Genomic DNA, 26,522 nt, shown 5'->3' with positions numbered 1-26,522 from the left:
GCAGAAGAGTCAGGAAGCAGGAGAGGCAAGTTTTAAGTAATTAGCAAAAAAAATTAAGAAACCATTTCCAGTGAGTTAGTGACCTGGCGTGCAGCTCCTGAAAAGGCAGGGGAGGCGAATTCAGTACTACCATTCTGAGGGGATCGGATGAGTTCTTGATGGGAAAAACTTAAAGCTACACGGAAAGAGCAGCAGAATGGATTTGGGTTGGACTGCTCTGCTAACAGCTAGATCAGACTTGATGGAGTTAATGGCCTCCTCTGCTGTATCATTCTTTCTAAGTCAGTTCCAGTGTAATCTTGTCCACCTTGTGTTCAGCCAATATAAATGCAGAAAGGAAGCATGAAGGAAGAGGAGCCACTAAAATGCATTCATTTTAATGCTTTTCTATCTTTTTATGATATAGATTGACTTTTCCTAACCACACAATAAAGAAGATTGAAGATGCTGGTGCTAATGGGCAATCACAATTTCATGTGGTTGGGATCAAGCGTAGAGTTGTACCTCTTCCTGTTGGAACATTTCAACAAGAACAGCAAACACCAAATAATTCCTTTGTCACAGTGAAAGCAAGCTCTGCTTCCAGTACAACAGTGAATTCCATTGCTGTTGGTAAGAAAAAGGATTGGCATTTTCATTTTAAATTCATTGTATAAGCTTCCTTTCAGTAAAATAAATGCAGATACACTGATGTAATTTTGTCCATGCTTTCAAAAGATTTGTGGTTGTACTGAACATACACTCCTCTTCATGCACCAAGGAATGGCTGCAATGGTCCAAAAGAATTTTACTTGATTAACTTGAGGCATTTTCATTAGATGTGAACTATAGGCACTACTGAGGAATTTCCACTTAATTTGTATACTGAGCCTGCAACCTGCATTTAGTTCAAATGCACTAACCTTACATTGATTGACAGTCACCCCTTTGAGTTGGCTTGTGAGGAGTACTGTGTTTTTCCTTAATTTAGAAGCAGTTGGGAACATTACTGTACTGTATGTATAAATTATTTGCTCTTCCTCTACCCCTCACACTGCTTTACGTTTATCAGAAGGAAAATGTAAAATAAATTTTGTTTGATAATCAGTTAGTTTTTGGAAAGTATAAATAGCAGAGCCAGGTGGGGCAAGGGGCAGCCAGTGGATGAAAAATATTTGAATTTTTAGAAGACATTCAAAAGGGAAATGGTAATTTGGTCTTTATTGAAAAGAGTTAGGAGTATATGATTATGGAGATCTTGTAATTGTACAGGGTTTTGGTGAAATCACTGTGTACAATTTTGATCTCATTACACAAGATTGCTATATTTGTTTTGAAGGGAAAGTGATGACAATTCATTGGATTAATTGAGAGGATTTGAACAATCCCACAAACAATGGATCAGATCTGTGAAGTACAGTACTGTCATATCCTGGTGACAACTAATGAAAAGAGGAGAAGGTTGTGATTTTTGAAAGCTAGTCTTCTGCTAGGATATTGCTGCAGGAGGTTTTCAGTGCAGTGACTTTGGCCAAACTATTTTTAGCTGCTTCATTAATGAACTTCCACCTTCAGCATGTTCAGAAGTGAACAGTTTGCTGATTACTATGGAATGTTGTGTACAACTTGAAACTCCTCAGATATCAAAATAGTCCATGCCTTCACACAAGACCTAGATAACATTCAGATGTGGGTTGATAAGTGGCAAATAACTTTTCCGTCACGCAAGTGTCAGGCAATGACCATCTCCAATACAATAGAATCTAATCATCATACCTGACCATTGATGGCAATGCCATCACTGAATTCCACCATCAAAAGCCTGGGTATTGCAATTGATCCCAAGGCTTTGAGATCAACCATTTTCATACTCTGGCTAAACAGTAGATTAGACACTGGGAGGTTGTAATGTGTAATTCCACCTCCTGTCTTACCAATGACCATACACCATTTGCAAGGCATCAGTGAGGAGTATGATGAAATATTCTCCACTTCTCTGAATAGAAGGAGCTCCAACAACACTCACGTTTGATCGCATCCATGATAATGCAGCTTGCTGGCAAAAATTCCCTCTACCACCAACGCTTAGCAGCAGCAGTGTATGCTACCAACATGATGCACTGCAGAAATTTACCAAAGATCCTTATATAGTACCTTCCACACCCATGACCACTTCCATCTAGAAGAACAAAAACAGCAAATAAACAGTAAAATGGCCACCTGCAAGTTCCCCTCCAAGCCAGTCACCATCCTGACTTAGAAATATATTGCTGTATCTAAATCTTGGAATTCCCTTCCGCAGGGTTTTGTGGGTCAACCTAGAGCACGTGGGCTACAGAATGCTTCTCAAGGACATTTAGGGATGGGCAATAAATGACAGCCAGCCAGTAATCCTGTGAGTGAATGTTTAAAAAGTCAGGAGTGTGACGGCGCACACACCTGAACTGTAATTGCCTGGATGAGTGTGGCTGAAGCAATGTTTGAAGCTTTGCACCATCCAGAGCAAATCAGTCCATTTAAGTAACACCCAGCTAGCACGGTCACATCTTCCACTAAATTCCCACAGTGCAACATACACTGTCTTTAGGATGCACTGCATCTACTTGCCAAAGCTCCCATGATTGCACCTTCAGGTCACGTACCATTCCGTGTTGGAGGTAGAATGCCATTTTTTCTCCAATGATGAGTGAAACTAATGAAATGCTTTCCCTAACAGCACTGTGGATGCCCCTACACTGCACGAACTGCAGCAGTTCAAGAAGGTAGTTCACCACCAGCATCTCATTGACAATTAGAGATGGGTAATAAAAGCTGCCCTTGCTGGTGATATTCGAATTGAAGCATTCTGGAATGAGAAGTTGTCCTTTGAGGAGAGATTGAGTAGAATGGGCATGTATTTGAACTTTATAAAAACAAGAAGTGATCTCATTAAGGTATTGGCAATAGAAGTAAATGAATGAGAAGGATGAATAATTCTTAGAACTATTTTTTCTTTTCATTACTGTTGGATTAGTAGAAACTGTTCAGTATTAACAGCATGCTATGACAATAAGGTTTTTATATATGTATGTTTGGCTCTTAACCAGTTATCTTTTTCTTGTTTCTAGGAATGACGGGATCTAACCCAACTGTTCAAATGCACAGAGCCCTCACATCTACAAGTCAACCAGTCTCTCAAATCCTCTACACAACTCAGACCCAGAACATAAGCCAACTGCCTCCTGGAATAAGTACTCCTGCCCAGCAACATCAATACTGTACAATTGCAAGCAAGGTACCCATAGCCACTGGAGGGATACAAGCTAGTGCTATCCAAGCAACTGCTGTTCATCCGAATTTCCATTCTGCAGTAACAACAGTTGTTCCTGGGAATACTGTAATGCAAATGGCAGCAACCAAAGTCACCACAGCAGTGCAGCTGCCCACTGTGACCACCTCTGTTCATCTTCCTCATGTTGCAGTTACTCACCAATCCCTTGCTGGACATCAGTCTGTCTGTTCAACTACAACAGTTCCTGTTCTCCGTCAAACACTGCCTAATGCACAGTTTGCTTCACGAATACACCCTATTACAAGTGCTGCCATAGTTTCTCAAGGACAGCTTATCCAACCTACCACTGCCCAACCTGTGCAGGTGCATCTTCAGTACACGGCAGCTCCCACTGCTGTTGTATCTGCCACTGCTGTCCAGCTGCCAAGCAGTCAGCCTTTTACTATAGGCAGCCACAACGCTGTTTCTTCTCAGACGTTTCAAAATATTAGTCCAACACCATTGACTATTGTCAGTAATTCCACCCAACAACAAGCCCAGCAAAGTGTCCAAGTGATAGTTGGACATCAAGGTCAAGTTTACCCTGCTAGTTTTCATCAGATTGTGCTAACAAATCAAGGTGGAATTTCTTCAGCCCAATTGCCACCACCCACCCTAGTGAACACCAGTACCTGTGGGCCAGTGCTTTCTGTTCAACAGTCTCCCATTCAAGTTCATGTTCAACAGCCTTCCGTAGGAAGCACTCAATGCAGTACTAGTGAAACCAGTGTAATTAAACAGTTACTACTTCCAAAACCGCCACCTCATTCCCAAGCAGGTAAAATCCTACTTCCTGTCCCTCAAGTGTCATCTTCAGTTACCAGGGCTCAAAGTCCACAGGTTGTTTATCAAATGATGGCCAACACTGTACCTAGCGGTAGTGTTCAAACCCAGTCTCAGCTGGTTGTAAGCCAGTCAAACTTACAAATCCTACAGCCACACGGAGGCCTACAAACTGTACAAATTATTCCTGGCCAATTTATTTCTACCACCAGCCCCAGCACTATTCTCCAGGGATCACCTCTCAACCAACAAGTTACTGTCACTGTTGTACCGAATACCAATTTAACCAACACACATGTGACACAAGTAAATACAAATCCTGTGAACAGTATTTCTGGAGAACACAGTGCAAAGCCAGTCATCAGTACCCATGTTATCCAGTCATCACATGTTCCATTCAACCAAAGCAACACAAAAATCGATGAGTTTGAAGGAGAGAAAAACATTGGTCAGAAAGCTGAAGATGCTACAAAAATGCTCAGTTCTCAACCTCAAGAACAAACTATTGGACTGATCGAAAATTCTTTCTTGGGTAATGCTTACAGTGCAAGCAATGGACACCTAAATGGAAAAGTTGATCAGACTGGGATGCTACTTAATGGGGAAAGTAGGAAGGAGAACCCCAGCTCAGGGATGAATCATTGTGGTTTCATGGAAAAAGCATCAGCTTTCCAAGACTCAAAAGCTGGCAGTGGAGCAAACTTGACAAATGGGGATCAGATTTTAGAGAAACCTGGTGCAGCAGAAATGAAAAATGTTTTAAAAAGGCCTTTGTTGAATGGAGACTCTGATTTTGCTAAAGGTGATCGTTCACACATAGGGAAGGATGTTCCTAATGAGAAATCTGTCACGCCTAACCATTTAGGGAATGGCGAGATTCTTAATCAAGAGCACCAGGATGCAAAGTGTCACCCGGATGGTGAGAATAGTCAATCGGGAAAAATGTGCAATGGACCTTCTTCAATTTCCAATGTGAAATCACATGCACACACTACAGTAATAGTACCAAATCCTACAGTTCAGCAAGCACACAGGAACTCTGTATTAACAAGTGGAACTGCAGCAGTCACTTTTAATGTTACTTTGCCTCAGTCTCAACATAATGGCAATATTGTTGTACAGTCCAATCCTATAGAATCTTCACAAATGATCATCTGTCAGAGCAACAGTACACTTTCTGCTTCAAAGCTTTCCCCAAGCGAAGCTCAGTCATGTCGACAAGCCATCAAAAGGCCTGGTGATGACACAGCTGGTGTTTCCATGGCGGGTATCCCAAATAAAGTAGGAGTGAGGATTATGACCGTTAGCGATCCAACAAAAGCTGGGAGCAACACCATGATGGTAGCTGTCCCTGCTGGAGCAACCATTAATACAGCAACAATAGCAGTAAGTATGTCTTTAACTTTGATGGCCAAATTAAATTGTTCAGAAGTGATTTGAAATACTGTAGGCATATTTTGAATACTTAAGGAAATTCCACTATGCTTTGGATTTATTATGCACAACGTTTGAAGCAGTTGCCTGGGGTTTTAAGAAAATTGTAAATAAAATTGGTCACATTCTGATAGCATGTTTAAGAATTAATAGAGTACTTTTTTTTAAATGCAATAACTCTGGAAACCAAACTCTAGTCCAAAACATCTGGTGGTGAGAACTAATGAAAACTTAGAGAAACATGAACTAAAATGAGAGAATCCAAATTTATTTTAACCAAATATCACTACCCTCTGGGTAACAAAAAAAGTTTTTTTCCTCACATCTTCATTAAAACTCCTGCTCCTCACCTTGAATCTGTGCCGCTATGTTCTGTAATTGAAACAATATCCATATTAAAAAGTGTACACAATAGTTTTTTTCGAATAGTTTTTTAGTTAGCTGACCAGTTTGCATATATTACAACAAACTTATTTCAGAAATTCTTGATTGTCTGTGGATTGTTTGGGAACCTGAAAGCCACTATACTAATGTAAATGCATCCTTTCTTCAAGGGTAAATGAAGTGGATAGAGGGGGCTATTAGTTTAGTTCAGAAATATAGTCTGTTTTTTTAAAAAAAAACACTATGCTCAAGGAATCTGAGGACAGGAACGTTTGGAATGTGGGAAATTTGTTCACATCATGTTACTTTTAATGATACAGTGCAGACCTGTCTGCCCCTGGAATATCGGGTTGTCAATATTAATTAGTATCAACATATATGTCCTTAAGGTAGCCTCCATTAGAAGCAATGCCATGCAACCAAATTGCTTCCCCAGAAAGCCTTGTTTCAGAAAACTATCTTGGAAATAAATGACAACAGTTTATGTAAATAGTGTTTTCAAAGTTTTTCAGAAAATGTGTATCATGAAGTCTTATTACAAATATCTAAGGCAAGATAAAATCTATAAAGAAAAATTGATTTCTGTAGTTATTTGGAGAGAGAAAACTGAAAAGCTATTCAGTATGCAGTTAGGCAAATCGCATCTCCAATATAGGAATAAGATCTGTTTTGTATACCCTACCACCAATCTTTTTCTGCTTATTCAATGCTTGTCATTCTGAATGAAAGCGAATAGGTGATTGGATATCTGCTAATCCCAACAAATATGATGAACAGATTTCCCAGATACTGTCGATGTTTTGGATGTTTACAGCAAGTAGGGACCTGTGATTTGGAGATGGTAAAAGACAGCAGAATGAAATTTGTCTTGCCATCTTAAGGAGTTCTTATTGGCAAAGAACATCTGTGTTCTGTATTGTCTTTCTGAACTATGGTTGGATGTTGTAATATGTATAGTTAACACACACTTAACTCTGGGTTGGATGCTTTCTAAAACTTATTTTAAATTTCAAAGTTATGCCAGATGTCATCTTGTAATGACAATTCTGTGTAAGAATTATAAATTTGAATTTGCTAAAGATTACAACATACAGCTTTGCCCACTGCATACTGCAGCTATGCAATATTTGAGAATTCAATGGGAATAGATTAAAATAGTCACTAACTATATGTGGAGAAAAGAAATGTACAGCATAACTCTGACTATATAAGCACTGTTGTTCACTATAGTTTCAGTCAAATTAGAACGTATGTCAAACCCAAAAGCAGTGGTTGTTGGTGGCAACCAGAAACTGAAGTTTCCTGATTATACTGTCAGTGGGGCAGTTAAATTGAACAGTCTTGTCCACTGATTTCCAAAGTTTGTTCATGATCAACAACTTAAATCCTAAAGAATAGAATATGTGTAACAAGTTTTCAGAACGTCCTATGATTGTAGAGAGAATACGCTCCTTAAGTGAACTGATATTTGTCATTCACAAAATATCTTGCAAAGAACTGTAACGAACACTACATTGGACAAACAAGCAGCAAACTAGCCACCAGGATACATGAACATCAACTTGAATCCCATTTACCAACCCCTGAGAAAAAGAACAGGAATTGACATCACCAACCCAAGAAATCTCAAACATATAAATAGAAAGCGGGCTACACCACCAGTGCTTCACTGAAGCTGTTACCTAGTAGGGTGACGAAGTGTCTGAAAACAAACCTTCTGGCTCAGCGAGCAAGCCTACATCCAGAACCTCTACCTGAGCTACAAATCTTCTCAAAACTTGCTAACTGATATGAATGTCTAAATAGGGAAATAGTAATTTTCATAAGTAGATGTTTGGTTTTCTGTCATTAAACTCTCAAATCATGTTAGATTTTCATTTTGGGGCTGTTATAGCCCATAGAAAGTCAAAAGTCAATCTGGAACACTGTTTCCTGCCCCATAGGCAAAGCTGCAGATATATTCCTTACACATTTTTCAATATATTTTTGCTGGATATGACCGAAGAGTGACAATGGAAAAATGAAGTGCACCCACTCTAACCACACAGTGAAGCCTTTGTGGCTTGTTACTTTAAGGGAATTTAAATCTATCCAAGTTGCTGGATAATCTCCAATGGCTTTTTTCTTTTAAATACAAATATCTATGTTTCGGTCTTTCCTCTGAGGTAATTTTTAATGTTCTCTTTATAGTTCTGTCCTATACGGCAGTATTCTGATATAAATGGATCACCTGTGCTACCTCAAGGTTTGTGTGGGTTGAACTCTTGTGGATTAATTCAAATCCCTTGGTAGTTCCAAATAGGTTATCTTGTAAAAGAAACAAGGGGCACTTGGAATCCATAAGACAGACAAGGGATGACTTTTAGCACACCAAGCCCACTCACACCTTCAAATGCTGATCACAGCCTGGCATCAAACTTGTGTAATATGAGTCTAAAGATTGCAATAGCCAATGCATTATTACAAGATTACTTTTTGTCCACATTGATAAGAGTTTGAACCAGTGCCATACTCGACCCAACAGTCACTGTCCATTGGAATTTAAATCCTTCCTGCAGAGTTTGTCCCTGTCACTATCTGGATTTGGAAAACCCCTTCAGCACGGCTCTTTTTCATATCAGTAATTGAATCTTCCCTGTAGCAGCTGGCTGTATACAAAGACAGTTTTGAAAATATGGCCAATGACAAAGGTCCGCTGATGTCAGTCCTTGAGGTGTCGTCATTTACAGTTTTAACTGCATTCAGTGTTAACCTCCAGGGGCCGATTTTTTTTATCCACAGTCTAATTTACAGTTTTTGAGAGATGCATTTTTTTATTCTTACTAGCTCATGTAATAATTTCTGTATTTGTGTTGACATATATGGGCTATTTGGACTCTGAAGCAGAATTCATCAATATTCGCAATTGTTACCAATGCTTCACTAAACTTAATGCAATTACACAACATGCTTGGAAAGCACTAGTTTCCTGTGCACAGTATTTTTAAAATGGTAGAAGACCACAAGATAAACTTTACTTCAAATATAATTCTTACACCCGTCACACAAAAAAAATCTATCACCCTAGAGATGACTTCCGCTTGCTGGTGAAGTCACAGCTAATGTGTGTCCGTCGCGCAGACACAAAGCTGGAATGTGATAATCAGGCAGTTAAAGCCCCATTTACTGCATCATGGATCGCAATGTCAAATTTAAATTAAACACAATCTTCTTTCACCTTACACCTCTCCAACAAATCCTACTTGTAGACTAATCATCCCCCATACCTATCTACTGCCTAGCAACCACCTTTGCAACCCCTCCATTCCATACCCCACTCTGCAGACTCCCTCTTCCTCAACACTTTTGCAACTGCCTCCTCACTATCCTGCTGTGGCAGCAAAATACCCAGCCTTGGCAGCAGTTGGCTTCATTCTAGATGCAAAAGGCAGTCCCCAGTCTTTTCTTCAAAACGTGCACACCCTCCACACACTGTGCGCACTCACTCTTATAGAGATGACTTTTCTCTGGTCGGTCCATGAGAGAATTGTCCCAGACATTTTGACAACTTTCAGGATAGACTCATCCACCATATTCATGTATTTTGAGGACTTGTGCCTCGATGTTACAAATCTTCAATTATAATTTTATTATCTATCAGCATACTGTATTTTCCCATTCCCACCCCACATTACCTTACTCAATAGACTCTGCACATGATGTTTGTGGGGGACATTATAGTTAAGTTAAATCCATCCCCTTGGATAAAGAGACTGAATGAATGGCAGCTAAATGTCTGATGACTCAAGTTGGATGTAACATAAGTTGTCAAGTGGAGATAGTGTCTCCTAAGTGATTTAAACAGGTTAAATAGGTGGGCAAAAATTTGTCAGATAGAATGTAATGTGAGCAAATGTTAGCTTTTTCATTTTGGCGGGAGAAATGGAAAAGTAGTATATTGGTTAACTGGAGAGTGATTGCAAGGCTCCGTACTAAAGGATCTCTGTCCAGGTACATGAGTTGCAAAGTTAATATGCAGGGACAGCAAATTATTTGGAAAGCAAATGAAATGTTGCCATTTACTGCAAGGGGAATGGAATTATGTTAGTAAGAATTTACCCTTTTTTTGTAGTTTTTGTGAATTATAGCCTTCACAATCTAACCATTGGTATCTGTGCCCTTAGGTCTGAGATGACAGTCGGATTTTAGTTTCTGATGCTTAGTTACACTATGTTTAATACTTGGAGTTGCCCTTTAAATTAAGTATTGAATACCAGATTGTAAAGTATTCCTTTGCTTGCTGTCTTTCTGTTTGCAATATTCACATTCTGAGCAGTTTCTAGTTTTGATTCAGTGTGTAGTAGAATTCGTTTGAGGCATTTTTATAGAATTTTATGAATTTCTAACCTGTCAGATTTCAACAGGAAAACCAGCCTAAATTAATTTTGGCTTTAAAATCTTTTAAAATCCTAAGGCACTTCACAATGCATTAAAGACAGAGTATAACACTGTACCACATAGATAATGTTAGTTATCAGATGACCGCAGTCCAAGAGATAGGTTTTAGTGTTTTAAAAGGGTTGGAGTATAATAGAGAAAGAAATCTAAAGTACAGAGCCTAGGCAACTGCAAACACAACCACAAATAGTGAAGCCATTTAGAATCAGGAATATTTGAGGCCCAAATTAGAAGAACACAGATCTCAGAAGATTGTGGGAGGTGAGTAGAGAGATGAAGAGGGCTAAGGCTTTTGAGAGATTTGAAAAGAACGATGACCATTTAAGATCTTTGACTGTAAAAGCCTGTGGGATCTAAGAAAGTTTGGTTCACTGGATCCAGAATTGGCTGAATGGCGGGAAGAAAAGGGTGATGGTTGAGTGGTATTTTTGTGACTTCCACTGGCTTCAGATTTGGGGCCCCTGCAGTGTGTTATATATATATAAGGAATTTAGATTTGAGTGTAATAGGATTAATAGTAAGTTAGCAAGTGATACAAAAATATAGTGAGCTGGTAAAAAGTAAGGAGGATAGCTTTAGATTTCAGGTGGTTACAGATGGGCTGATCAGTGGCAAATGGAGTTCGGTCTGGATAAGTGTATGGTGATGTACTTGGGCAGAACAAACAAAGCCAGGAAATACATGATATATTAGGAGGACCCTGAAAAGTACAGGGATCAGGGGAACCTTATTGTGAATGGCCAGCAGACCCTTAATCTATTAGGAAATGTCGATAAAATAGTTAAGACACACATGGTATACTTGCCTTATTAGCTGAGGCATAGAGTTGAAAGACAAGGAGGTGATGCTGGGACTAAATAAAATACTGGTTAGACTGCAGCTAAAGTGTTATATGCAGTTCTGGAATTCGTATAGTAGCGATGTGATTACACTGGAGATGTGGGGCAGAAAAGACATTTGATAGATTATGGTTGCTTTCCTTAGTGTAGAGGAGACTGAGGAGGAACAGGTTTGAGATATATAAAATTGAGGGCAGAGACAGGAAGTAGACGGTAGACAGGAAAAAGCATTTTCCCCTTATTGGAGGGATCAGTGACTGGGCTCATGGATTTAAGGTAAGAGGCAGGAGGTTTAAAGGTGATGTGAGAAGGTGGTGAGAATCTAGAAGGGTGATAGAAGCAGAAACACTCTTAACATTTAAGAAGGATTCAAGATGGCATAAAAAGCTATGATATTAGAAATGTTAGGTATTTTTTCTTTACTGGTGCAAACACAATGGGCCAGAAGGCCTTTATTTTGTGTTGTGGATCCCTATTGCTCTATCATTGATAATTGAGCATTGGGTGAATGGGACTCAGTGTCATTTAAGACATTGGGGATGAGTTTTGGATTACCTCAAGTTAGAATGTGAGAGCTATAAAATGCAAGAATGGGATGAGATGATCCGAGGCAGTGTTAGTCTATATTAGAAATGGAAAGAAATGGTCTTAGTATTGGCATGAATAGATGATATGTTAGGCTTAATTATGACACCAAGGATGCAAACAGTCAGGTTTAGTCTGAGAGTCGCCAGAAAGAGAGATGGATCCTGTAACTAGGGAATTAAGCATGGAGTGTGGCAGAAGAAAACTGCTTTAGCCTTTCCATTATGTAGTCTAAGGAAATTTCTGATCAGCTCTTACTGGGTTTCAAATAAGCAGTTGGATAATTTTAGCAACAATGTGGGAGGTAAATAATGCTGTAATGGAGTGGTAGAATTGGGTGCCCTTGGTGTACATGTGAAAACTAATGCTGTGCTTTAAGATAATGTTGCCAATGGGATCATGTACACGTTAAATAGAAGGGACATGACAAAGAAGCCAGTAGAGATATGACATGTAACAATGTGGAAGTGGAAAGAGAAGTCATTGCATGAAATACATTGATAGTAAAGGAAGGAAACCAGATGAGAGTAATCCCACCCTGCTGGGTGACAAAGAGATTTGGAGGCAGAGGAGAAGGAGGAGGATGTGATCAAGCGTGTGAAATACTGCAGCCGTCACATAGTATATCAATGAATACAATTCCATGACTACCACATTATACTCCGAATCATCCTCATTGTCCAGCTCATTAGATTTGTTTCATCGTTCAGATACTGTGACCAGAATGATTGATTGAATGTTGGTGCTGTATAGCCCTTGTGGAAAAGTTCAGCTTATCACTTTTAAATATGCTATATCAGAAAGAGGATAAATGTATTAATTTCCTACTTGAAAATGTTTATTATTATAACTCTGTGTCTCTGAACCTTTGAGGTTGCCTTAACACCGCAAAACATTGTTTCCTCTCCTGCTTATAGCTCCTCCTGCCAGAAAATCTGCTGTCATGATATCTCACACTTGCCTAGCTTATACCATCCTCATGCATCCATTGTAACTCACCTGCAACCACTGTGACATCTGTCATCCAATTACATCTGAGTTGATCCTTTATCTGCTTTACTCTACTTTGCCCTCGTAGACCTCAAACTTTTCAGCTTGGAAAAAATGACTGATTTCAACATTTTGTGCTACTGTTTTTATTCTTGTGATTTTAGGTGCCTCTTGATTTGACTTGTAGTCTGTTTAGCAAATTTTTAGCACATACCTTAACATCCACATTTCAAAAGTCTATTTTCATCCATAGATCTTATTGTCTGATTTCTGAGGCATACCCCCAGGAGAGTAGATGGAATGTCGTGTTTGATATTTGTTTCTTGTTAACACATCCTTCATCTGCACAAAATTACTTCTTGCTACCTCTATCCTTCTAACTTACATATCGCATCTACCATATATTATTTGCCTTAAATAGGCAACAGTTCTGATGTGACACCATCTAGTTCAATCATCCAATGCATTCCTCTGCCATTTTTTATGCCTGTAAGTGTTAAAATTCAATCTATATTCTAAACTTGTGGATTTTATCCAATCTGCGTTCTTTTATAGATCTCATCTAATTCTGCAAGCCATTCTTTGTTTTCAGTGAACACAAGTTTCTGTTCTTGCCTTCAGTTTTTCCTGTGGAAGTAATCGAATCCTATGAATGTTGTTCTATGTACAGGTTGAATAATTAAGTATATTGTAGATGCAAAAATTGCATCGCCTGATACTGAAATGAATAGATACATGAATTCTGTACATTTTCACCGTTTTTAAATTGCTAATTACTTACTCGCTTAAGGATGCACTATTTCTGTTGTAAGTATGATATCTTTGATAATTTGTCAAGAGCTAAAACTGTGATCATAATAATGAATATGGTTGCTTTTTGGTACATTGATAGTGTTCCTATCTCTAGGCCCGAAGGACCAGATTCAAATATCACCTGCCGCAGAGGTATAGTATAACATATCGAAGCAGGTTGATTAGAAATACTTTAATACGTAACATAGGAGCAGATCAAGAAGAAATCATTTTGTTTGTGACTTGTACAGTAGATTCATTTTCAGCCATTTCAGAGGAACGTTAGCTGTTGACTGTAACTTGCTATCATGCAGTTTGGAAATATGATCTAACTTAGTGTACATTGAAACTTACTAGAGGGTATGACTTTGAGGTGTTATCAAATGGATTATCATATGTAGGAGTTACCTTCCTTCAATAAGTAGCACAGGTGTTTACTATTGTTTGGATGAGAAACTTTCAAAAACTGCTGTACAGTATCGAACAATGGGAGTCCCAGCTCCCTATAACAGGAACGTAGCTCCATCCTCACGCTTTAGGTTGACCTGACCATCCTCCGTTCACTAGAACAATTACGTCAACATCTATCTGAGTCATTTTTAAAGGTATTGCTTTTATGTAGAACCTTACTTTTTTTTAAATGTGGAAGCACAAGGTTTTACAATAAGTAGCCTATAACACACTCTCTCTCTCGTTTGCAGGGGGTTCCTAAAGTGGGTTCTCCTGCTCCGTTGTCCAGTCAGCAGACAGTAACCCAACACCTGCATTCACAACTTTCCCCAACAGTGGAGCAGTATACAGGGCCCCAGGTACCACTGTCACCTGCAGAAACAGAGTCTACCAGGAAACCCAGCCAGAGTTTCATGTGTCTTTGGAAAAATTGTAAGAGGTCAGTCACCTATTCCAAGTGAACAATAGAACTGCTGTGTTGATTTAATCAGTAAATACCTTGTATTGCCTTAAATAGCAGCATGATGTTCTGCCACATTTGTTGAAGATGCCTTTGAATAAGAGTAAAATCACGTTACTGCAGATGATGAAAATCCTGAAACAAATGCAGAGAATACTGGAGAAACTTAGCAGGTCTGGCAGTATGTGGAGAGAGAGAGAGAGAGAGAAGCAGTTGTCATTTCAACTCTTGTATGGCTCTTCAGAAGTGAAGACAGTTCTAAAAGAGTCAGGTCAGACTGGGACATCTGGTCTGCATAGACAAATTGGAACAAAGGATCTGTTTCCATGCTGTATGACTTGTAAATCGCATGGACTCAAAATATTAACATTGTTTTTCTCTCCACAGATGCTACCAAACCGACTGAGTTTCTCCAACAATAATGTTTATTGCCTTTAATGAGTCGTGCATGAATGTAAAATAGACAGCTTAAAATTGTTTGTCTAGATTGGATTTTTCTGAGCATAGATTTGGTACCATTGTACATTCAATGCAAGTTCAAGGTATGCATATTACTTTCTCTGTTGAAAGGAGTATTGTGCTTTCGGAACAATATATTAGTTGTGAATTAACTGACTCCATAAAGAATGTAGAATTAAATTAATAAATAGCTTGGCCCACGAATTTGTAACTGTGTGAGGGGTTGTGTGTTCACATGCACATGTACAAAGTTCTTAATCACATTGTATTCTTGTGGGAATTTGTTGAGGCCAAATCAGATATTTCCCTACAGGCATAGAGAAAATGTAGGGCTAAGTTTTGCAGCAGATAATTCAACCAGCCACCATGTTCAAAATATTGAGTGGTATTATCTTGTCAGAAGATTTTTTTTTCTCTTTCTCACCACATTCTGAAGAATTTTTGTCTTCATTTGGATGAGGTGTTAAATTGAGGCCTTGTCTTGCTCCATCAAGATCCCATAGCGTCATCAGTGACAAGCTTTGACTTTTGTCTGTCTTACAACCAGAGGTATATTTCTAAAAACAAGCCAATTAGCTGAACATAGATAGGATCCCTATAATCGAAGCAGGTCATTCGGCCCGTCGGGTCCACACTGACTCTCCAAAGATCATCACACTCGGACCCACCTCATCCCCATAAACCCTGCATTTCCCATGGCTAGGCCACCTAGCCTGCAGATCTTTAGACTCTTGAAGAAAACTGGAGAACATGGAGGAAACCCACGCAGACATTAGGAGAATGTACAAACTCCACACAGTTGTTCAATGGTGGAATCTAATCTGGTCCCTGGCACTGTGAGGCAGCAATGCTAACCAGAAAGCAACCATAATATGTCTCATTATCATGTGTAGGTTCTTTATAGTGTATACAGATTGGTTGCCACATTTCCCTACGTTATACAGGGACTACACTTGTGTGCCTCATTGGGGATATCCTGAGGTTGTGATCAACTTTCTGCAGGCATGCAAGACCTCATTCTTGGTCTTAGCCTCTCTGTACCAGACTGAATTACGATTTGGACTAATAGTTGTATTTAAAAAGGCATCCTGACAGAATTAAGGGTAAATACATTTTCTTTTGGAGTGCTGCTTCTAATCTTCCATGTGATGTTCCTTATGAATCTTTATTTATTGAATCAAATTTATTGCTTGCTCATGTTCAGATTCTTCTGAAAGAGGAGAAGGACTTGTTGCAGGGAACAATGGTATTCATATGTTTATTTTTCATCTTTCTTCTTCAATATTAATCCCCACCCCAACTCTACCTCCCAAAATCTACTTCCTGGTAGTTGTCTTCAGTTTTGAGAGACTTCATCCAACTATTACACATAGTAATAGTCTTTGGTCTTTGGAGTACTGGGCTTGAGTTCAATAACATAAAATTGATCTGTATCTGAGGTAACCTTGATGTCCTAACTATTTTTGAAGTTGTTTTATAGCAGCATAGAAAGAAAACATTCTGCCAATTGAGTCCATAGCAACACTCTGTTGAGAAATCTAGTCTGTCCTATTTCCATGTTCTATTCCTCTAACCTACAGGTTCATTTTCTTCCTGTTTCTATTCATTTTTGTTCGAAATTATTGCATATAAAAGTGGAGAATGTGAAGGTAATGAGTTCCAAATCATTATTACTTGCATCATAAAAGGTTCTTCCTCTCATCCCCATATATCATGCCCAAAATCTTAATTCTCTGTCCCCTAATCCTTGAACTGTCAGTTAATTGGAACAGCTTTTATCTATCTTAGCTCTTCACAAGTTCCAGTTACGGTTTATCCAACACTTTTTTTTATATATATTTGGGGCAGCTTGACTGTTTATTTGGAAAATGTACTGGGTGAAAAATTTTGACATGGAGCTCTGTAGACCAGATCCCAGCTATAGTGGCTGCTAGATTAGTAGTTGGTCTTGACAGTGGTGAAACCCGTATTTGGCCCGCATGTTTTCAGACTGTATCAAATAGCCACAAAAGTCAGGTTTGATCAGAAACTTTCTTTAATATTTAATTTTCACATAATCAGCAACTATTTGGAATCAGTTCAATGCAACCTGGAGGTAAATGGACTGTAATATTTCAGCAAGCCCAATTTCATGTTTTAACATGTCAATGAAAAGGAATATTCTTCTTAGGCCCTGTCGAACAGATTGCAGACCTCAGCTACAACATGTCAGTGTTCCTGATGCCAGCTCATATCTTCTGCAAGGAGGAAGAAACTCCAATTCTGTGAGCCACTCCTATGGCAATGTGATGTCAGATTTCCCAGTTTTGTCTGCTAAAAGCATGACATGTATAGAAGAGAAAAGAAGATTGTATAACAATGATTATTTTAATTTATAAGATGTCTTCTGTATATGGGCATATATTTAAAATGTCACAAATACTGGTCTTCAGTTTTGCTTTAACTAAAATTTACTACTTGCAGGTGGTTTGAGACACCTTCCCAAGTGTTTTACCATGCAGCTACTGAGCATGGTGGAAAAGATGTGTATCAGGGTCAATGTATGTGGGAGGGCTGTGAGCCACTTCCTCGACAAAGGCTTTCATTCATCACACACCTGCAGGTAATGTGACTTTTATTTGATAGCTAACTTCTTGATCCATTTGAAATTTATTTTTGAAACTTTGGAGAGCTGTGTCTTCATTTATAAAAGCTGCCAGTGTTTTGTTTGTTGAACAGTCATGATGGGTATAAAGGAAAGAATATGAATGGCAACGTTGATCTTCTATTTCCATGCTCTCCATATCTCCAGAGTACAATCAATGCAGTCAGTTTAAATGTTCACTGCTTTGCAGGAAGCTCATGTCAGGATAACCTAAAACTGACTCTCTTCTTCAGATTGTCCATGCTTAAATGTGAGTCTGCTTCAAAGTCCAGATTCCCTTAAATCCTTCTAATTACTTGACCCGTCGAGTTCTTCAAATTGAAATTGTGCCATTAAACTTTGAACATTAACCATCAGAAAACAGAAGAAATATTTTATAGCCCGTGTAATTCCATTGTTAAACATAATAAGTAGTTATGTTCGCTGTACATAAGGAAGAATAAATCTAGACCAGGTATATTGTGAATTGTGACGTAGTAGCAAAGCTCTAAAGGTCACTTGGTCTATATCATAAAGTATGCGCACACTCATTCTGTACATGGAATGGCCTTTAATCCAGTTAACTAGATTTTCATATATTGAGTTGGAACTTCGGATACAAGTGATAAGTATGCTAAGTTGACTGAGGAATAGGCAGGCATGAAATAGACTTGATTATCTATAAGCTTTAAAAAAAATGTTAAACTTTGCTAGCATTGGCAAAACTGAAGCATTGGAGGAGGTATGGAAGCATATAATTTCTGCAAGTTGCTGCTGTCCTGTGGATGGATGTTGAGAAGGCACCTGGCTGTTTCCATCATTGATAGGAAGAGTGAATGGTTTCTAAATTTCTACATGGTCAAAGTAGCATTAGAGCCTTAAGAAAAGCTAATCCTTTCAGGCTGCATTCAACTTTGATGACTTGGAAAGTACTTTTGCCTGTTCTGTTTGTGATATGATCTGAGATGGCCTATGAAGCTGGAATCAAAACAATCAGTTGGTAAGTTTGAACCCTGTGAGGAAATCTTTTTAGTCAGTCATGGATGTACGTTGCCATTAAAAGTAATACTTAGACCAGCGAAAAGGCAAAATTCTAAAATTCTGCATTTTCTAAAGATCTTCCTGGCAAGAATTAAGTGGTCAGGTTCAAAACTAATTCTCTCTCGTTAATTTAACTAGACAGTCATGTAGTTCTGCTCAGTAAGCCTATATGTATGTATGCAATGTTTGGAAGTACTGTACTCTGAAAATAAACAGATTCCTTTTTATTTGGATTCTGGTACTTTTATTTTGGGTATAGAAAAATAAAGCTGAGGGTAGCGTGTGCATGTGCCTCAACAAAACAGTGCTAAAATTTCTGCCTACTATCAGGAAACCAATGAAGATACTTAGAAGTAATGCAGATTTTTTTCCAGCAGCATCAATGTAGCTTTTTGTTTTGACATAAATTGCCTTGCTGAGCAGCATTTGATGGAGAAAATTTAATCTGAATTATAGTACATGAACTTACTCTGTTGATCAAATTTGCTTTTGTTAAAAAGCATTCTTCCTATTTAGTGTATACATTGTAAGAAAGATCTGAATTTTGGAGCATAACCTCTCATCCTGGACCATTTGGGTTAAAACTGTGAATAAGAATGTTGGTTATTTCATTTTGTTGGGTTTGAAGGAGTTTAAAGTATTTTCAATAAAACTAACTGGTAGATCCCTTGGGTGTTATCATAATAAATAGATTAACATAGGCAAGTCTGCTTTGTCCTTCAATAAAAAGATGGATGATCTGTTTGAGGCCATGGTTGCATTTGCCTTTCTGCCTGCACCCTCTTGCAATATCCCTTTCCTCCATTGTAGATCAAAACTCTTCTAACTCAGCCTTGAACATATTGTGACCCAGCCTTCACTGCTCTTTCTGGAAAATAATTCCAAAGATGAGCAACTCTGAGAAAAGAAATTAATTCTCTATCCATTTTAATTGGGATATCGCATATTCTTAAACATCGTATTGTTCCAGATTCACCAGCAAGGTGAAAGCTCACCTCAGCATCTACCATGGCGACTCCCCTCAGAATATTTTGTTTCAGTAAGATCACTACTTGTTCTTCTTCATTCCAACAAGTTCATCATAACCTACTGATTCTTCTTTTAGGACAGTCCTTTACATTGCCAACAACTAGGCTGTTTACTGGATGTCACTTACTAATGAATATGGTTGTTCCTCTAAGAATTGTGTGTCACTGGTCATGATTCTGTGGCTCCTTGTGTGGTTAATATGCCTGATCCTAGAACCACATCTCTGATTACACATTTAACAGGTGTTTCTGGGAGATGGAGTTGGTCTGTGGCATCAATTGCTGGCATTCCTTTCTTAAGTTCCTTTTTCGTACTACTTTTGCCGACGTGTTCTTATAGAATTGTCCCTTTATACAGGAAGTTGCTCCAAGTCAGTTTCTTCTGAGCAAGAAGTAACTGTTGCTTATTAAACCTTCCCTGAATTGTTTCCAACCCTATTATATTCTTCAAGCAAAGAGACTAAAACTATACTCCAGTAATGTCTTGTGTGGTTTTAGAGTACTTCCCTAATTTTATAGATTGTTCATCCCTTTCTAATTGCTTGTTGTTCCTTCTCGCTAATGTTTTGGTACTGCACACATTTGTACCTTCCAATCCTTCTGTACAGTAGCATTCTGCAGTCTCTCTCCATTGAAATAAAATTCAGCTTTTCTATTCTTTCTGCCAAAGTGTCTGGCTTACATAATACTCGCATCTCCCAAATTTTTGCCTACTTATTTATGTCTGTCTGCAGACTTTTTTTTTGTATTCTCCTAACTATTTGTTTTTCTACCTATCTTTATCACCATGAGCAAATTTGGCTGCAATACAGTCATTCAAGTCATTGATATAGATTGTAAATAGTTAAGGTCCCAGCACTAACCTTGTACCCTTCCATTATTTTCAATTTATCAACTTTTTGTTTTTTTTAATGTCTCCCTCTGTTAAGTAAAAAACACAATCGGATCAAGCGTGATTTTATTGAATAGCATAGCAGGCTTGATTGAATGGTCTGTCCAGTTCCTATTTACTGTGATAATACTCGATCTATCCATTCTCTACCTACAAAGTTAATATGAATCGTAATGCTTTATTGAAAATACTTTCCTTTATCTCCATCACCCCCAAAAAATGAAGTACCTAGTTTTCTTATTCACATTTTTTAACCCAGATGGTCCATGGTCTGGGGAATATGCTCCAAAATTTGAGGTTTTCCTATCCAGTTGGAAATTTCCAAAATCCAGGGAATTCTTGGGTATGTTTTTACATTTCCTTAAAACAGTGCAGTATAACAGATTAGAATGTACGCACAACTTGTTTAAATTAGTGGTTAATTGTATATTTTGAGGATAATACATTTGTCAGTCTTTTTGTTGATTATGTTTCAATAGGACAAACACTGTTCAAGAGAAACGCTGCTTATTGGACTGAAGAGATTAGAGCAGAAAGCACAAACAAGCACCTCTCAAACTGCAGTAAGGTAAGAATCCAACTGTAGAAAATGAAGTGCTCTTCTATGCTAATTGGCAATCAATGCATAAAAGTTATTTTAGATTAGATTAGGTTTCCTACAGTGTGGGGAAACAGGCCCTTTGGCCCAACCAGTCCAGCCCAACCCTCCAAAGAGTAACCCACCCAGACCCATTTCCCTCTAACTGATGCACGTAGCACTATGACCAATTCAACTGACCTGCACATCTTTGGACTGTAGGAGGAAGCTGGAGCACCCGGAGGAAACCCACGCAGACACAGGGAGAATGTCTGTGGAGTTTGTACAGTCTCCCAAGGCTTGAATCAAATCAAGGACCCTGGTGCTGTGAGGCAACAGTGTTAACCACTGAGCCACTGTGCTGCCCCCTTGTTGTTAAGAAATAGGTTCATACTTTTATGTCCACCTCATGAACTATGCCCTCAATAGCATCTGTGAGTCCTACAATCAACGGTTAATTATTTTTCCAACTGCATGGTGGCAGAAGTTGGTCCGTGTGAACATTTCTTTTGGTGGGGTGATTTCCCTGCTGCCTGCACCAACTATCTTCTGCCACTGGATGGAGCCTGGTCAGTCTAATAATACAGTAAAGTTAAAAGTCACACAACACCAGGTGATTTTTAACTTGTCCACCCAGTCCAACACCAGCACCTCCAAGTCAGTGCAGTAAAGGGGAGTTTAGGAGTTTTATTTTTAATATTGTATTTTGTTTCTTTTATATTTAGTGTTGCATTTTGTATTATGTTATTTCAGCTAGAAATGTAGCATTGTTCATATAAAGTACAGTGTCTCAAATTTAACTTTTTTTTTGCCTGGGTGAGAAATGCCTGCAGGAACCCAAGTTTGGCAGCATTGTTGATTCCAAAGGGAAATGATTATTCATTTAAAGTCATTTTGTTTACAGTTGTGATTTTCAGGAGCACAACCACAACTTTGTGGGAATTTGCTAAACTGAACTCAGTCAGTAAATTGTCATGTATGGGGAGGTAGTGACTCAGTATTATCACTCAACTGTTAATCCAGAGGCAAAAGTGAGGTACTGGAAAAGCACAGTCAGTCAGGCAACGTCCGAGGCGCAGGAGAATTGACGTTTCAGGCATAAGCCCTTCAGGATTCTGAGGACCAAGGTTCAAATCCCACCATGGCAGGTAGAATTTGAATTCAGTAAAAATCTGGAATTAAGAGTCTAATGACAACCATTGTTGATTGTCAGAAAGTCCCATCTGGTTCACTGATGTCCTTTCCTTTAGGGAAGGAAACTGTCATTCTTACCTGGTCTGGCCTACATGTGAATCTAGACTCTCAGCAGTGTGGTTGACTCTTAACTGCCCTCAATTCCAATTAGGCAATAAAAACCACCAGCGATGCACTTTTCTCGTAAATGATTTTTTAAAACATGTTTACAAATTTAACCTTTGTGTTCTTTCTAATCTTACACAAAGAAAATATCTAAGGTGCATGAAAATGCAACCAATGCAATAGTTCCTTTCCACTCCATTTCTTATTAAACTCTTGAGTAAGATCCAGCAGAAATCTTTCCTAAAGTTGGAACAAGATCACTTATAATTTAAATCCCAATATGATTGGTGATCTTAATTACAGAAATTGAATGGTAAACAATTGGACAATCTATTATGTAATTGTTCAGCACTGCCAACTTCATTTTAATGAAATTACTGTGCGGTGGAATAAAAATCAATATCTAATCAGTCAAAGTGTCATTTATAGAATCAAAACAGACTCTTGTATAAACAATATACAATCAGCCAGATGCCAGTTTTCAGAGGACTGGGTATTATAGTGAATTAGGTAATGTGATACTACCTGGTTCAGATCCATCTACTACTGTTTGGATGAAAATTAACTGTATACACATTTATTTACTATGACTTTGAATAACCTCAGCTCATTGTGCTCCATTATGTTTCCACAACTGAATAAAATTGACTCTGTACTAACCATCTCTGGGGCAACAAGCGCAAGGTTAGCTAGCTGGCACTTTGGGGCAGAGTAGAAAGAATTGAAATAACAGTGCTGACCATTGTGCAAAAATCAGCCCACAACAATACAGCTAAGAATGTTGCTTGGATTCTGCCTTCCTGACAAGTTTAAATCTGGCACCAAGTCCAGATGACCTCAGGGGTTCTGTGCCAGTGATGTTATCAAGCTGATTAACCAATATTAAAGAATTATTCTAAAACCACAAATTAGGAAGTAGAGTACATCATTTATCTTTAACTGTAAATTTTATAACATGAAATAAATTATTGGACATACACATGGGTATTAAAAGGTGCCCATATTTTATCCTCAGAGGGAGTTAAGAGTTAACCAAATTACTATATTGAGAGTCCCATATAGGCTAGACCAAGTAAGGAGGGCAGATTTCTTTCCATTTGGAACATTAGTGAGTCAGAGAGGTTTTTGTAACAGTTGATGGTAGTTTCATCATTATTATTACTAATATTAGTTTTCAGGTGAATTGAATTGAATTCAGATTCCACCATGGCAGCATGTTGTCAGAGCATTAGCCAGACCTCTGGATTACCAGTCCAGTTTTTAAAACTTTTAGATATTTCGTATTGTTCTATTTCATTGATTGTATGATATGACACCCACAGGATCTGTATGTACAGCAGGCATAATTATCATAAGTCGATTTACTTTATCACTTTACTTAACATTGAAATGAGTAGCCTCCAGAAACCTTTTTATAACAACAGTTAAAGTTTAAAGGATATTGTTCTTCTGTGGATTATGGTAATTATCCTGGCATGACTGTATGATTTGGCATAATATCCTGCTTTGTTAGATTCACAAAGTCCTTTCTGAAACTCACATGTATATCTTGTTCTATATTCCATATTTTACAATTCACATAGTGATCAATAACTTCGATAAAGTAATTTGCAATTATAGTGAATGACTGAAAAGATCACCTAAAAATATTTCAAATGTAAAGACAATTATTTTAATAAAAACGAGAAGTAACATTTACTTAACACTATTTCAATGTTACCTATCTTCTAAACTCCAGCAATTGTCTCCTATTTAACATAACAAACAACAGAACATTTTCATCTATGATTGTATTTTACTGTTTCCCATCAAAAAGTTACTTTATTCTGCAGGAATTTGTCCAAAGTCATTCTTGGCTTTTTTTTTCCCTCCACCGGGGTGACTTCTAATCCCTGTCTCTCTTTCATGGTGTGGGTTACCCTGGAGATCACTCAGTCATAGAAATATACAATATGGAAACAAACCCTTTCGTCTAACTCTCCATGCCAATCAGATATCCTAAATTAATTTATTCCTATTTGTCAGCATTTGGCCCCAGATTTTGGATTAGTGGTGCTGGAAGAGCACAGCAGTTCAGACAGCATCCGAGGAGCAGCAAAATCGACGTTTCGGGCAAAAGCCCTTCATCAGGAATAAAGGCAGAGAGCCTGAAGCGTGGAGAGATAAGCTAGAGGAGGGTGGGGTTGGGGAGAAAGTACCATAGAGTACAGTGGGTGAGTGGGAGAGGGGATGAAGGTGATAGGTCCGGGAGGAGGGTGGAGTGAATAGGTGGAAAAGAAGATAGGCAGGTAGGATAATTCATGGGGACAGTGCTGAGCTGGAAGTTTGGAACTAGGGTGAGGTGGGGGAAGGGGAAGTGAGAAAACTGTTGAAGTCCACATTGATGCCCTGGGGTTGAAGTGTTCCGAGGCAGAAGATGAGGCGTTCTTCCTCCAGGCGTCTGGTGGTGAGGGAGTGGCGGTGAAGGAGGCCTGTGATCTCCGTGTCCTCGGCAGAGTGGGAGGGGGAGTTGAAATGTTGGGCCATAGGCGGTGTGGTTGATTGGTGCAGGTGTCCCGGAGATGTTCCCTAAAGCGCTCTGCTAGGAGGCGTCCAGTCTCCCCAATGTAGAGGAGACCGCATCGGGAGCAACGGATGCAATAAATGATATTGGTGGATGTGCAGGTAAAACGTTGATGGATGTGGAAGGCTCCATTAGGGCCTTGGATGGAGGTGAGGGAAGAGTTGTGGGCGCAGGTTTTGCAGTTCCTGCGGTGGCAGAGGAAGGTGCCAGTATGGGAGGGTGGGTTGTAGGGGGGCGTGGACCTGACCAGGTCGTCATGGAGGGAACGGTCTTTGCGGAAGGTGGAAAGGGGTGGGGGAGGGAAATATATCCCTGGTGGTGGGGTCTTTTTGGAGATGGCGGAAATGTCAGCGGATGATTTGGTTTATGCAAAGGTTGGTAGGGTGGAAGGTGAGCACCAGGGGCGTTCTGTCCTTGTTACGGTTGGAAGGGTGGGGTCTGAGGGTGGAGGTGTGGGATGTGGATGAGATGCGTTGGAGGGTATCTCTAACCACGTGGGAAGGGAAATTGCGGTCTCTAAAGAAGGAGGCCATCTGGTGTGTTCTGTAGTGGAACTGGTCCTCCTGGGAGCAGATACGGCAGAGACAAAGGACTCCGGGACACCCGTACCAATCAACCACACCGCCCTGTGGCCCAACATTTCTACTCCCCCGAGGACACGGAGGTCCTGGGCCTCCTTCACCGCCGCTCCCTCACCACCAGACGCCTGGAGGAAGAACGCCTCATCTTCTGCCTTGGAACACTTCAACCCCAGGGCATCAATGTAGACTTCAACAGCTTCCTCACTTCCCCTTCCCCCACCTCACCCTAGTTCCAAACTTCCAGTTCAGCACTGTCCCCATGACTTGTCCTACCTGCCTATCATCTTTTCCACCTATCCACTCCACCCTCCTCCCTGACCTATCACCTTTATCCCCTCCCCCATTCACCTATTGTACTCTATGCTACTTTCTCCCTACCCCCACCCTCCTCTAGCTTATCTCTCCACGCTTCAGGCTCACTGCCTTTATTCCCGATGAAGGGCTTTTGCCCGAAACGTCGATTTTGCTGCTTCTCGGATGCTGCCTGAACTGCTGTGCTCTTCCAGCACCACTAATCCAAAATCTGGTTTCCAGCATCTGCAGTCATTGTTTTTACCTATTTGGCCCCATATCCCTGTCAACCCTTTCCATTCATACACCCAAGAGATGTTTTTTAAATGTTGCAAATGTACTAGCCTTCACCCACCACCACCTCTGGCAGTTCATTCCATACACTCATCACTCATTGCCTCTTGCGTCCCTTTTTAAATCTCCCCTCTCGCCTTAAACCTATGTCCTCTAGTTTTAGAGTTCCTTACGCTGGGGGAAAGACCTTGACTATTCACCCTATCCATGCCCCCCGTAATTTTATAAACCTCAACCTCTATAAGGTCATTCCTCAACCTCCGATGCTCCAGGGAAAATAGACCCAGCCTGTTCACCTCTCCCTAAAGCTCAAAGCCTTCAACCTAGCAACATCCTTGTAAATCTTTTCTCACCCTTTCAAGTTTTACATCTTTCCTGTAGCAGGGAGACCAGAATTGCATGCAGTATTCCAAAAGTGGCCTAATGAATGT

At 39.4% G+C, this 26,522-nt stretch overlaps 1 protein-coding gene across 1 annotated transcript in view; it reads left to right on the top strand.

Moving 5' to 3' along the window:
• Positions 1–26,522, top strand: part of LOC140467209 (AT-rich interactive domain-containing protein 2-like) — a 257,492-nt gene that overhangs the window by 223,126 nt on the left and 7,844 nt on the right. The window contains exons 14-18 of the mRNA XM_072563419.1: positions 407–612; positions 3,087–5,458; positions 14,235–14,422; positions 17,366–17,504; positions 20,966–21,054. Coding sequence (XP_072419520.1) covers positions 407–612; positions 3,087–5,458; positions 14,235–14,422; positions 17,366–17,504; positions 20,966–21,054 — 2,994 coding nt within the window. The remainder of the gene's footprint in view (positions 1–406; positions 613–3,086; positions 5,459–14,234; positions 14,423–17,365; positions 17,505–20,965; positions 21,055–26,522) is intronic.

The sequence above is a fragment of the Chiloscyllium punctatum genome, chromosome 45 (genome assembly GCF_047496795.1).
Source record: "Chiloscyllium punctatum isolate Juve2018m chromosome 45, sChiPun1.3, whole genome shotgun sequence".
NCBI classification, from domain to species: Eukaryota; Metazoa; Chordata; class Chondrichthyes; order Orectolobiformes; family Hemiscylliidae; genus Chiloscyllium; species Chiloscyllium punctatum.
This window is presented reverse-complemented; position numbering and strand designations above follow the sequence as displayed.